Source organism: Amblyraja radiata, chromosome 4, assembly GCF_010909765.2.
Source record: "Amblyraja radiata isolate CabotCenter1 chromosome 4, sAmbRad1.1.pri, whole genome shotgun sequence".
Lineage (NCBI taxonomy): Eukaryota > Metazoa > Chordata > Chondrichthyes > Rajiformes > Rajidae > Amblyraja > Amblyraja radiata.
In genome coordinates, this window is record NC_045959.1 from 57,916,793 (window position 1) to 57,930,302 (window position 13,510).

A 13,510-nucleotide genomic window follows, 5' to 3' on the forward strand; every position below is an offset into this window, starting at 1 on the left:
TTCACCCTGCTCGGCAAGGCCAACAGCATAATCAAAAAACCAGTCTCACCCCAGTCACTCTCTCTTCTCTCTCCTCCCCTCTTCCATCGGGCAAGATGTACAGAAGTTTGAAAACGCATAACCAGATTCAGGGAAAAGTTTCTTCCCAGCTGTTTATTAGGCAACTGAACCATTCTTTCACCAAATAGAGTGTGCTCTTGACCTACCATCGACCTCATTGGAGACCTTCGAACTATCTTTAATTGGACTTTATCTTACTCTAAACGTTATTCCCTGTATCTATGCACAGTGATGGCTCAATTGTAATCATGTATAGTCTTGTGTGACAACAAAAAAAACTTTTACTGTACCTTGGTACACGTGACAATAATAAACTAAACGCCAAAAAAACGTTTCCTTCTTACTCAACTCTCTTATCTTTCTAAATGGGACAGCAGAATTAAGGGGCCGAGTGGCCATATCTCACTTCAATCAGCCGTGATCACCGGCTCCTACTTTACAACTTTCCACTCCGAGTCTCTTTCCCACTTTACTTTAGACTTTAGAGATACAGTGCAGAAACAGGCCTTTCGGCCCACCGAGTCCGCGCCGACCAGCGATCACCACATACACTAGCACTATCCTACACACTGGGGACAATTTTTTCACTGAAGCCAATTAACTGACAAACCTGCACGTCTTGGGAGTGTGAGGTGAAACCAGAGAACCCAGATAAAACCCATGCGGTCACAGGGGGAGTGTATAAACTCTGTATTGAAGCACCCGTAGTCAGGATCGCCCCCAAGTCATTGGCGCTGTAAGGCAGCAACTCTACAGCTGTGCCACACGCTACCTGCTGCCTAGATCCACACGTGCCTGACCGTGGTACACTTTGGGCAACACAGTGGCGCAGCGGGTAAAGTTGCTGCCTCACAGCGCCATTGACCCGTATTCGATCATGACTACGGGTGCTATCTGTATGTAGCTTGTACGTTCTTCCCGTGACTGCGTAGGTTTACTCCCACTCTCCCAGAACGTACAGGTTTGTAGGTTAATTGAGTTTGTGTTCACGTAAATTGTCCTTAGTGTGTAGGATTGCGTTAATGTATGGGGTGATTGCTGGTCGGCATGGACTCGGTGGGCCGAAGGGCCTGTCTCCCCGCTGTATCTCTAAAATCAAATAAACTAAACACTTACCAAGCTGTTGCCAACCTTATCTTCCCCTTTGCTCCACATACTGTCCTTGAGATTGGTGTGATTGTATTTATGTACAGTATTGTCTGATTTGATTAGCTAACGTGCAAAACATAGCTTTTGACTCTACCTCGGTACATGCGACAATAAAAAACCTCAACATAAACACGGTCCACACAGGCGGCAGCCAAGGTCAGAATCAAACCCAGATCTCCAGCATTAGGAGGCAGTGGCTGTACCAGCTGCACCATTGTGTGTGAGAGGGGTTTCTGAGTAAGATGGTTATACAGAAGAGGGATTGAGGGAACGTGAGAAACGGAGACAGGGAGATGGAGAGGGAGGAGACAAGGTGAGATGCAGCGGTGATCGAACCTGCTGTACACAAACAATAACACTTTAAACAATTAAATCCAAATTACTGTGACACAGTGGCACAGCTGGTAGAGCCACTGCCTCACAGCGCCAGAGACCTGGGTTCGATCCCCACCTCGGCTGCTGTCTGTCTGGGTGGAGTTTGCACGTTCTTCTTGTGATTGCGTGGGTTTCCTCCGGATGCTCCAGTCTTCTCCCAAATCCCAAAGAAGTGTAGGTTTGTAGGTTAATTGGCCCTCTGTAAACTGCCCTGATGTGTAGGGAGTGGATGGGAAAGTAGGATAACATAGAACCAGCGTGAATGGGGGGAGGGGGGCGATAGTTAGCATGGACCCGGTGGGCCAAAGGGCTGTATCTCTAAAATTAAAACTAAAACTATCTCAGTGTGGGGACATCGGTTTGCGGGAACTGCTCCAGTACATCGAGCGCATGGACCGATCGGACTTTGAATAATGTCACCGAAAATGGTAAATGGTGGCGCCTACATGTGTAATATATGCGAAACGAATTTCACTGTGCAGTTGCATACATGACAAATAAAGCATTCGTGAACTATTGCTACTTACGATGCATTTTCCGGTTCGTGCTTCACACAGGTTTGAATGACCGTGACAGCGACAAGGAACACATCGCCCCAAGTAAAATCCCGAGTTTTCTTTGTAATATCCATCGCTGCATTTCTGTCAACAGTGGAGGAGATGTGAGTTAACACTGGGAGCCAGGGGAGGAAAGAGGGAGACACACACGCCACCAACAGCGGTGACAAACAGGAAAAAAGTCACCAATAAAGAGCCAAGCAAAGCAACAGAGTTTACTTCCAGCAAAAAGGCTCAAAGTGCTGGAGTAACTCAGCGAGTCAGGCAGCATCTCTGGAGAAAAGGAATAGGTTACTTTTCAGCTCGGAACCCTTCTTCAGACCTATACCTTTTCTCCAGAGATGCAAACTGAACCGCTGAGTTACTCCAACATTTTGTGTCTATCTTTGGTATAAACCAGCATCTGCAGTTCCTTCCTATACATTACATCCATAAAGACAGAATTACAAATTAGCTCAAGTTATGGAAATGCTTCAGGCAATAACATTTTTGCAGGTCTCTGCCCTGAAACGTTAACTCTGTTTCTCCCTTCATAGATGCTGCCCGACCTGCTGAGTGTTCCCAGCATCATTTTGTTTTTATTTCGGATTGTCGGCATCTGCAGGAGTTTGCTTTGGCGTACGAGTTACGTAAACATGCGATGACTTGCTCGCACCTCTCTGTGCCTATCGTATTTGCCTCAAACACCACTCCGGTCAGCATGTTCCAGGCACCCACCACCCTTTGTGTAAAAAAAGTTGTCCCAAACATCTCCTTCAAACTTTGCCTTCTCACCCTAAAGCTACGCCCTCTAGTCTTTTGACATTGTTACCTTGAGAAAATACTCCAAATGTAGCCTAACGAGTTGAATCAGTACTTTGGATCTGTCTTCACTAACAAAGACACAAACAATCTCCCAGATGTACTCGTGGCCAAAGGACCTAGGGTGACGGAGGAACTGAAGGAAATCCACATTAGGCAGGAAATGGTGTTGGGTAGACTGGTGGGACTGAAGGCTGATAAATCCCCAGGGCCTGATGGTCTGCATCCCAGGGTACTTAAGGAAGTGGCTCTAGAAATCATGGACCATTTTCCAATGTTCTACAGATTCAGGATCAATTCCTGTGGACTGGAGGGTAGCTAATGTTGTCCCTTTTAAAGAAAGGATGGTGAGAGAAAACAGGGAATTATAGACCAGTTAGCCTGACATCGGTGGTGGGGAAGATGCTGGAGTCAATTATAAAAGATGAAATAGCGGCACATTTGGATAGCAGTAAAAGGATCAGTCCGAGTCAGCATGGATTTACGAAGGGGAAATCATGCTTGACTAATCTTCTGGAAATTTTTGACTAGGAAAATGGACAAGGAAGAGCCAGTGGATGTGGTGTACCTGGACTTTCAGAAAGCCTTTGATAAGGTCCCACATGGGAGATTAGAAGGTATATTTAGAACACATGGTATGTGTTGGGTGGTAGGGTAGGGTGCTGACATGGATAGAAAATTGGTTGGCAAACAGGAAACAAAGAGTAGGGATTAACGGGTCCCTTTCAGAATGGCAGGCAGTGACGAGTGGGGTACTGCAAGGCTCGCTGCTGGGACCGCAGCTATTTACAATATACATCAATGATTTGGATGAAGGGATTCAAAGTAACATTAGCAAATTTGCAGATGACACAAAACTGCGTGGCAGTGTGAACTGTGAGGAGGATGCTATGAGGATGCAAGGTAACTTGGATAGGTTGGGTGAGTGGGCAGATGCATGGCAGATGCAGATAAATGTGAGGTTATCCACTTTGGTGGCAAGAACAGGAAGGCAGATTATTATCTGAATGCTGTCAAGTTAGGAAAAGGGGAAGCGCAATGAGATCTGGGTGGCCTTGTATATCAGTCACTGAAAGTAAGCATGCAGGTACATCAGGCAATGAAGAAAGCTAATGGCATGTTAGCCTTCATTATAAGAGGAGTTGAGTATAGGAGCAAAGAGGTCCTTCTGCAGTTGTACAGGGCCCTGGTGAGACCACATCTGCTGTATTGTTGCAGTTTTTGTTTGCAAATTTGAGGTAGTGATATTGAGGGAATGCAGCGTAGGTTCACGGGATGGCTGGACTGACATATGATGAAAGAATGGATCGACTGGGCTTGTATTCACTGGAATTTAGAATGATGAGAGGGTATCTTATTGAAACATAAGATTGTTAAGGGATTGGACACGCTAGAGGCAGGAAACGTGTTCCCAATATTGGGGGAGTGCAGAACCAGGGGCCACAGTTTAAGAATAAGGGGTTGGCCATTTAGAACGGAGATGAGGAAAAACGTTTTCACCCAGAGAGTTGTGAATCTGGAATTCTCTGCCTCAGAAGGCAGCGGAGGCCAATTTTCTGGATGCTCTCAGTTAGATAGGGCTCTTAAAGATAGTGGAGTCAAGGGATATGGGGAGAAGGCAGGAACGGGGTACTGATTGTGAATGATCAGCCATGATCACAGTGAATGGCGGTGCTGGCTCGAAGGGCCGAATGGCCTACTCCTGCTCCTATTGTCTATTGTTTAACCAAAGTCCTATAAAGCTGCATCGTGACCTCCTGACTCTTGCACTCAGTGCCCTAAGCGATGAAGGCAAACATACCATAGTCATTATTTAATAATCTTGCCATAAGGGACAGAAGTTTAGGGGTAACATGAGGGGTAACATGAGGGGGAACTTCTTTACTCAGAGAGTGGTAGCGGTGTGGAATGAGCTTCCAGTGGAAGTGGTGGCGGCAGGTTCCTTGGTATCATTTAAAAATAAATTGGATAGGCATATGGATGAGAAGGGAATGGAGGGTTATGGTATGAGTGCAGGCAGGTGGGACTAAGGGAAAAAAGTTGTTCGGCACGGACTTGTAGGGCCGAGATGGCCTGTTTCCGTGCTGTAATTGTTATATGGTTATATGGTTATATGGTTATATGATTGAAACGTTACAAACAGTGGGAAAGGCTGACTACCTGGGACTATTTCACAGCGGAGCGAAGACAGAGGAGGAACATTATCAGTTCAGCGGAAGGTATTCACAACAAAACACTGGCCATGATCACCAATTAATAATGAATCTAACTTGGATTCAGGGCAAACCTACTAGCTAACCTAATTGCAGATCTTGCACACTTTCCCTGTAACTGTAATGCTATAACACTATATTCTGCACTCTGTACTAACTTTTGTACTTGTTTATGACTTGATTGTACTCATGTACATGATTTGACTGCATCTCAGTACACGTGACAATAATAAACCAACACCAATACCGAACTTTGGGAATAGCTCTGCCTAAGACCACAAGAAATAGCAGAGATTTGTTGGTTTGGCCCAGTCCATCACACACACCAGACTCCCCACCATCACGTTGCCTCAGGAAAGCAGCAAACATAATCAAAGTCTTGGCCCTCCCATTTTTTCTTCTCCCCGCTTCCATCGGCAGGAGGTACAGAAGCTGGAGAATGTGCACCACCAGACTCAGGAACGGCCTTGTCCCCTTCACAACTGCTGAACGGTCCTCCCATAAGCACGGGTCCCATCGCATCCCATCGCCATTATTCCATCAAAGACACAGAGAACCCCTTCCAAACTTCATCAGGTCTGAAGAAGGGTCCCGACCTGAAACACCACCGATCCATGTTCTCCAGAGATGCTGCCTGACCCGCAGAGTTACTCCAGCACTTTGTGTCCTTTTCTGTAAACCAGCATCTGCAGTGTCTTCATCAGCGCAATTGGCTCATGGCTGTTCGTGTCAGACCAGCGGCCAAGGTTCCCCGCGTCACATCACACAGAGGACCTTGGCTGGCTGTGAATTGCTATGAGATGTCCCAACTTTGATGGCACCTCCCTTCTTCCCATTCAGTGGCTCCAGGGTGAAATACAAGAGGCTCGGAGCAGAGAGATGGTGATATCTTCCCGCAAGAACTGAAGAGGCTAAGGGAATGATTCAGCGACTGAGACAGAAACAAGATCACAACGGGGAGAGGAGAAGAAAGAAATAGATGCAACCTCAGGGCCAGCCCAGTCTGATTATAAGTAGGGAGGTTAAAGGATGTATGGTACAGAGCACACTGACTGGTTGCTATACTGCCTGGTTTAGTAACTCAAAAGCCCAAGTACATGGGAGGCTACAGAGAGTGGTGGACATGGCCGGGTCCTTCATAGGATACTGACCTCCCCACCATCGAAGGGATCTACAGGAGGCGCTGTTTCAAAAAGGCAGCCAGCATCATCAGAGACCCACACCACCCTGGCCATGCTCTCATCTCGGGAAGAAGGTACTGGAGTCTGAGAACCGTGACCTCCAGCTTCAAAAACAACCAATTCCCAACAAACATTAGACTCTTGAACACTGCACGACACCAACCACTACCTCAGCTACCATGATCTTCTATAGAGTTTGATTTGGTTGCACTGCAGGAGTAGAAAACAAAATGCTCGACGAACTTAGCAGGTCAGACATCATTAGTGAGGGGACTGGACAGCCAACATTACGGGTTGTTCCGTATGACCCAAAACATTGTCTGTCCATTGTCCCCCCCCCCCCCCCCCCCCCCCCCCCACACACACAAATGCTGCCTGACCCGCTGAGTTCCTCGAGCAATTTTGCTCGAGATTTCAACATCTGTAGTCTTTCGATTAGCCAGAGAGCTGGAGTGTTTGTTTGCCAAATGCACCAGATATGAACTGGAACACCCGCACTCCCTGTACAGGCATATTAGACACCACAACAACCAAAATAAATATACAACAAATTACTCTAACATAGCCCACAGTAGTGCAACAGTCTGATCAGCCTCAGTACAGCCAGCATGCCCTCTCCCCCACTGCCGAGCCCCTCAAACATGTCCATTCCTATTTCAGTGCTTCACATCACTGCAACTCTCCAGAGTCATGCAGCACGGAAACAGGCCCTTCGGCCCAACTTTCCCAACTTGCCCTTGCACACAAAGATGTCTGTAGATATATTCTGCACCAAGCACTATATTCTCCACTCTTTATCTTCCCCTTTTGCTCTATCTATTGTACTTGTGTTTTCCTTGATTACATTTGATTTCACCCATTGTGAAAAAGGGTTCCAACCCAAAATATCGCCTATTCTTTTTCTCCCGAGATGCTGCCTGACCCGCTGAGTTACTCCAGCACTTTGTGTCTATCTTCGGTATAAAACAGCATCTGCAGTTCCTTCCTTTACATTTATCTGATCTGACTTGATTGAACAGCATGCAGAACAAAGCTATTCGTTGTACACATGACAACAAGATCTGCCTCAGCTGACAACAAACTGTTAACTTTTCTCACATTTTCCCCTCCCATTTTGTGTACCCTTCGTTGTTCCTCTGAGCTAATAAAGCCTCAATACTTGAGAAAACGCACCACAAGTTTTCATTATCACAGAATTTAAAAATAAAACAGACAGCAATTAAATGATTTAAACCCTAGATCTATCTGATGGTGCTGAACAACTGTGGGGCATATTTTCTCTGATCTCCTGAGGGAAAGTTTCTTTGACCACTGACCCTTCTCAGTCAATGTAGGAGAAGGGTCTCGATCTGAAACGTCGCTTGTCAATCCACAGATGTTGCCTGACCTGCTGAGTTACTCCAGCACTTTGTGCCCTGCTCACTAAATGTTTAACAATGTTTAACAATGTCAGATTAGAAGGTTACCGTTCTGCAGTTGACTCTGTCCCGGAGAATATTTTCCGCTCTCCGTGATACTTTCTTTGGCTTTTCCATTGCCCTCATTCCTCCGAAACATGGCCCAAGGATTGACAGGAGTACCGCCAGCACCTTCAGCCGCCTCGCCCACAAATTACACTCAGGCATCCTCCTTCAGTCTCTGCGTTCGGTGCACACCTTAAAATGGGGAGCTCACTGCCAAAGGCTTCTTTTATAGCTGGTGTGTCAAATGGAGGCTGATTCAGTCTCCGGTGTCCTCCTCCCCACCTTTAAACTCAGCCTCACTGACTCAGGTTTATACGTCAGCTTGAGCCATCCGGCACTGACAAATAATGCGACGCATTCGCAGGTCTAGTTGCTACTGGTTCGAAGGTGTGGCAACCGCACACCTATCCTGCGTCTGGACCCAGACGTGTCTAGACAATTACTCACTCACTTCCCCAATATTTTGGAGTACATTCACTTTGCCCTTGGAACATGTACACTTCCCAGCACGGTTATCATCTTAGCAACACAAATAAAGGAGGAATGAAAAAACAGTGGCCAGCGTCACTTGCAAACTTCAGCGAGGTGGGGAAAGGTTTTAGAAAAGTAACCAGAGTAGTTTTGTTTATTGTTACGTGTAGCGAGGTACAGTGAAAAGATTTTAGTTTGAGTTTGAGTTTAGTTTATTGTCATATGTACTGAGGTAAAGTGAAAAGCTTTTTGTTGCATGCTAGCCAGTCAGCAGAAAGACTATACATGATTACAATTGACCCGTCCCCAGTGTACAGATACAGGGTATAGAGAATAACGTATATTGCAAGATAAAGTCCAGTAACATAAAGATAGTCCAAGGGTCTCCAATGAGGTAAATTGTAGGTCAAGACCGCTCTCTAGTTATTGGTAGGATGGTTCAGTTGCCCGATGACAGCTCGGAAGAAACTATCCCTGAATCTGGACAATCTGGAGTAAACCCAGATACAAAGTTGGTTTGCAAAAAAAGACATAAAGTGCTGGAGTACCTCAGCAGATCAGGCAGCATCTCTGGAGAACATGCATAGGTGGCGTTTCAGGTCTGAAGAAGAAAAGAGTCCTGACTCAAAACGTCATCTATCCATGTTCTCCAGAGATGCTGTCTGACCTGCTGAGTTACTCCAGCACTTTGTGGCTTTATTATAAAGTAAACTCATGCTTGTTTATGCTATGCTTTTAGTTTTGCCTTTAGCATTGATTTACCTTGCTTTTTATTTTCCAGGCTTTGCTTTCCTTTAATAGAACAGTACAACACAAGAACAGGCCCTTCAGCCCATGTCTGCCAAACATGATGGCGTAAAACTAATCTACTCTCCCATTCCTTTTTCCCCTGCATATCCATGTGGCTATCCAAAATACTCTTAAGCGCCACTACCGTATCTGCGTCCGCCACCACCCCTGGCAGTGTGTTCCAGGCACCCATCACCCTCTGTATAAGAAACATTTCCCCTGCACATCCCCTTTAACCTTTCCCCCTCTCACCTTTAAGCAATGCCCTCTAATCTTTGACATTTCCACCCTAGGAAAGGGCACTGACTGTCCACCCTATCTATGCCTCTCATTATTTTATATACATCTGTCAGGTCTCCCCTGAACCTCCAATGCTCCAGAGAAAACAAACCTATGTTGTCCAAATGGAGAAAGAAGGAACTGCAGATGCTGGAATCTTGAGATAAATACAAAGTGCTGGAGTAACTCAGCGGGTCAGGCAGCATCTCTAGAGAACATGGTCAGAGGCTGGGCGACCCACTGAGTTACTCCAACACTTTGTGTTTTGCAAACTGTCTTCGTAGTTGATACCTCCTAAAAGAGGCACCATTCTGGTAAAACATAGAAAGAAAGAACTGAAGATGCTGGTTTATACCAAAGATAGATACAAAGTGCTGGAGTAACTCAGCGGGTCAGGCAGTATCTCTGGAGAAAAAGGATGGGTAATGTTTCTGGTCAGGATCCTTCTTCAGATCATCTGAAGAAGTGTCCTGACCCGAAACAAAACCAATCTTTTTTCTCCATAGATGTGGCCTGGCCCGCTGAGTTACTCCAGCACTTTGTGTCTACCATTCTGGTAAACCTCTTCTTCACGCTCTCCAAAGCCTACATTCTTTCTGGGTCCTTCATAAGTTGCTATTAGATACAAATCTGTTAAAAGCGCATGTTATAAAACTGGTATTTGGGATTAGATCTAACAAAAATGTGGACTAAACAAGAGGTGATGTCACCTGTGCTAATACATCACGACATGTGCTTACAACATTCTCCAATTATAAGCAAAAGCCCCAGGGTGGAGCTAACGCACACTGCTCCCCACCCTGCCGACTAATACTTTTCCGCTAATAAACCTCTACAAACCAAACACACGTACAAACACACAGACCCCTCCCAAGTGTTACATGCAATGATACATACTTACATCACCACATCTACATGTTTTTGCCATGAAAGGACAATATTTCTACAGCACAACAAGTCGGGATGGGATTATTATGAGTTAAACTGCCTGCGAGATACAGTCAGATGGAGTAATAGCAATACAACCTAACACAATCACTCTGTTTCTCTCTCCACAGGTGCTGCCTGACCTTTGAAAAATGATGGCAACATTTTTGCTTTTTATTTCGGATGTCTGATGTCTGCACTATTCCCATTTTCAATTACTGGAGGAGCATTTGGTCAGGGGCTTAAGAAAGTCCATCATGTCTTAAGGGCGGCACAGTGGCACAGCGGTATAGTTGCTGCTAACAGCGCCAGAGACCCTGGTTCGATCCTGACTACGGGTGCTGTCGGTACGGAGTTTGTACGTTCTCCCTGTCTTAAGGGCAGCACAACACCTTACAAACAGCAACCCATTACAAAGACCAATAGGATAACATAGAACTAGTATGAACGGATGTTCGATGGTCGGCCGAACGACCTGTTTCAATGCTGTAGCTTTCAATCAATTCAAGTTCTGAGAGAGAAAAAGATACAATGTGCTGGAGTAACTCAATGGGTCAGGCAGCGTCTCTGAAGAACATGGATAATGACGTTTTGGATCAGGATCCTTCTTCAGACTGAGTGTACTTTATCTTGCACCAAGCATTATCCACATTATTCCCTTTACTATGTATCTGTACACTGTGGATGTCTCGATTGTAATCATGATGTGTCTTTCCACTGACTGGTTAGTACGCAGCAAAAGCTTTTCATTGTACCTCGGTACACGTGACAATAAACTAAACTCAAGCTGTAGTAATGGGGAGAAAGCTGGAAGAGAGAGGTGGAGTCGGGACAAAGCCTGGTGAGTGATAGGTGGGTAGATGCAAAGTGCTGGAGTAACTCAGCGGGTCAGGCAACATCTCTGGAGAAAAACGATGGGTGATGTTTCAGATCGGGACCCTTCTTCAGACTAAAAGTAGGGGGTGGGGGCAGGGGTGAAGAGCTGGACTAAGCAAGGCCGGCCACAAATGATCTCAGGCAGGGTGGGCCCATTGTTGGCTCGAGAAGATGTGATCTCAAGAGAAACTAGGTGGAGAACTGTAGAACTGGTAAAATGACTAAGGAGGAGAAAAACGGCAAGGTTACCTAAAATTATAGAGAATCAACGTTCATACCATTGGGTTGTAAGCTACCCAAGCAAAATATGAGGTGCTGTTCCCCCAGACTGCGTGTGGACTCACTCTGGCAATGGAGGAAACCCAGGACTGGAAAGTCAATGTGGGAATGGGAAGGGGAGTTTTAAATGGTTAGCAGCCGGGAGATCCAGCAGTCCTCAGCGGACCGAGGTAGATACAGGTGGGGGGAGGGAGGGGGGGATGGGGGGTTTGACTGGCAGACAGGTGGACAAAGGTCGCTAGCTTGGCTCAGGGGCATCTCTTGCAAGCTTCTAGTCTCAGGCAAGTTGGCAACATGACAAGCCCAGCGTAGCTAGTCCTACGGGTAATTAGCACCTCGGTGCCTATTAACAGACTCAAACATAGGCTACAACACTACCAACGTGAGGATTGGTACGGAGCCAAGGAATGTTGGCATGTGTAGCAGCAGTGATTAGGAGATTGCCAGCTCTAATCTGTAATAAACCCCAGTGGAAACATTTAAACATAACCATTATAAAATAAATTGCATCTATTATAACATTTAGCAATGATTGGAAGATGATCAGAATTTATTTAAATTGCACACTCTTCAGTTTTATTGCTGTTATTAATCATTTCCAGTCAAAGTACCAGAATTTTAAAATGTCGTAGAAATAGTTGGCATCCAGCCCCATGTAAAATGATGAGAGGCATAGATGGGGTAGACCGTTACAACCCGTTTCTCATGATGGAAATGTCAAAAACAAGAGGACATAGATTTAAGGTGAGAGGGGCAATGTTTAAAGGATGTGCAGGGCAAGTATGTTTACACAGAGGGTGATGGGTACCTGGAATGTGCTGCTGCGGGTGGTGGTGGAGACAGATACGATAGTGGAGTTTAAGCAGTCACATGGATGTGCAGGGAATGGAGACATACAGACCATGCACAGGCAGAGGAGATTAGTTTATAATCATATAGATATAGTACTGTACAGCACAGAAACAGGCCCTTCGGCCCACCTTGTCCATGCTGACCAAGTTGCTGTAACGGTTTAACAGTATGTTTTTTAGCTCTGTGCGAGGGGCAACGTTTAATGGAGATGTGCAGGGCTGGTACTTTTACACAGAGGGTAATGGGTGCCTGGAATATGTGCTGCTGGGAGGGTGATGAGTGCCAGGGGTGGAGGTGTCAGTAGATACAATAGTGGCACTGCAGAGGCTTTTACATAGGCACATTCTTGCTGAGTGGAAATATGACGGACTAGAGGTCATAGATTTAAGGTGAGAAGGGCATAGTTTAAAAGAGATGTGTGGGGCGGTTTTGTTTTTACACAGAGGGTGTTGGGTCCCTGTTCCTGTGCTATACCCTTCTATGTTCCGTGTTTGGCAAAAGAATAGCTCAGGAATTTTCCCTGATGATTGGCCTGTTATTTATTCCTTAGATGTTGGGCCATATTCGCCTTTACTGCTTGTGTGATCCAGTTCCAACATCAGAGCAAGCAGCAATACAGAACCGTGAGCAAAAATCAAATTGTTGGAGGAACTCATCAGGTCAGGCAGCATCTGTAGAGTGAATGGACAGACTATGTTTCATGCCAGGAACCTTCTTCAGACTGATCAGAACTGCTGTTTCTCTAGCACTTTGTTTTATGATTGCAGCAATTTATCTCTGGATATCGTGAGAGACATAGGTGAGGCTACATTTGAGGTGCTGCATTTCTGGTCACCCTGCAAGAGGAAGGATATCATTAAACTGGAAAGGGTGCTAAAAGGATTGGCAGGAAGCAGTTTAGATTTAGTGTAGTTTTAATTTAGAAATGCAGCGCGGAAGCATGCCCCTCGGCCCACCGAGTCCGCGCCGACCAGCCAACCCCGTACACTAGCGCCATCCTACACACTCGATACAATTTACAATTCTTACCTAAAACAATTAAAACAACAAACCTGTACATCTTTGGAGTGTTGGAAGAAATTGGAGCTCCCAGAAAAAACCCACGCGGGCACGAGGAGAATGTACAAACTCCGTACAGACAGCGCCCGTAGTCAAGATCAAACCCGAGGCTCTGGCGCTGTGAGGCAGCAATTCTACCACTGCATCACAGTGCCGCCCAAATGTAACAGGAGTACAAT

The 13,510-nt window shown here is 45.8% G+C and overlaps 1 protein-coding gene across 3 annotated transcripts in view; it reads right to left on the reverse strand.

The window, feature by feature from the left end:
• lama3 (laminin subunit alpha 3) overlaps positions 1–13,510 on the reverse strand; it is a 197,336-nt gene that overhangs the window by 54,721 nt on the left and 129,105 nt on the right. For all 3 annotated transcript variants that reach the window (XM_033019527.1, XM_033019528.1, XM_033019526.1), the window contains exon 42: positions 2,112–2,225. In XM_033019527.1, coding sequence (XP_032875418.1) covers positions 2,112–2,225 — 114 coding nt within the window. The remainder of the gene's footprint in view (positions 1–2,111; positions 2,226–13,510) is intronic.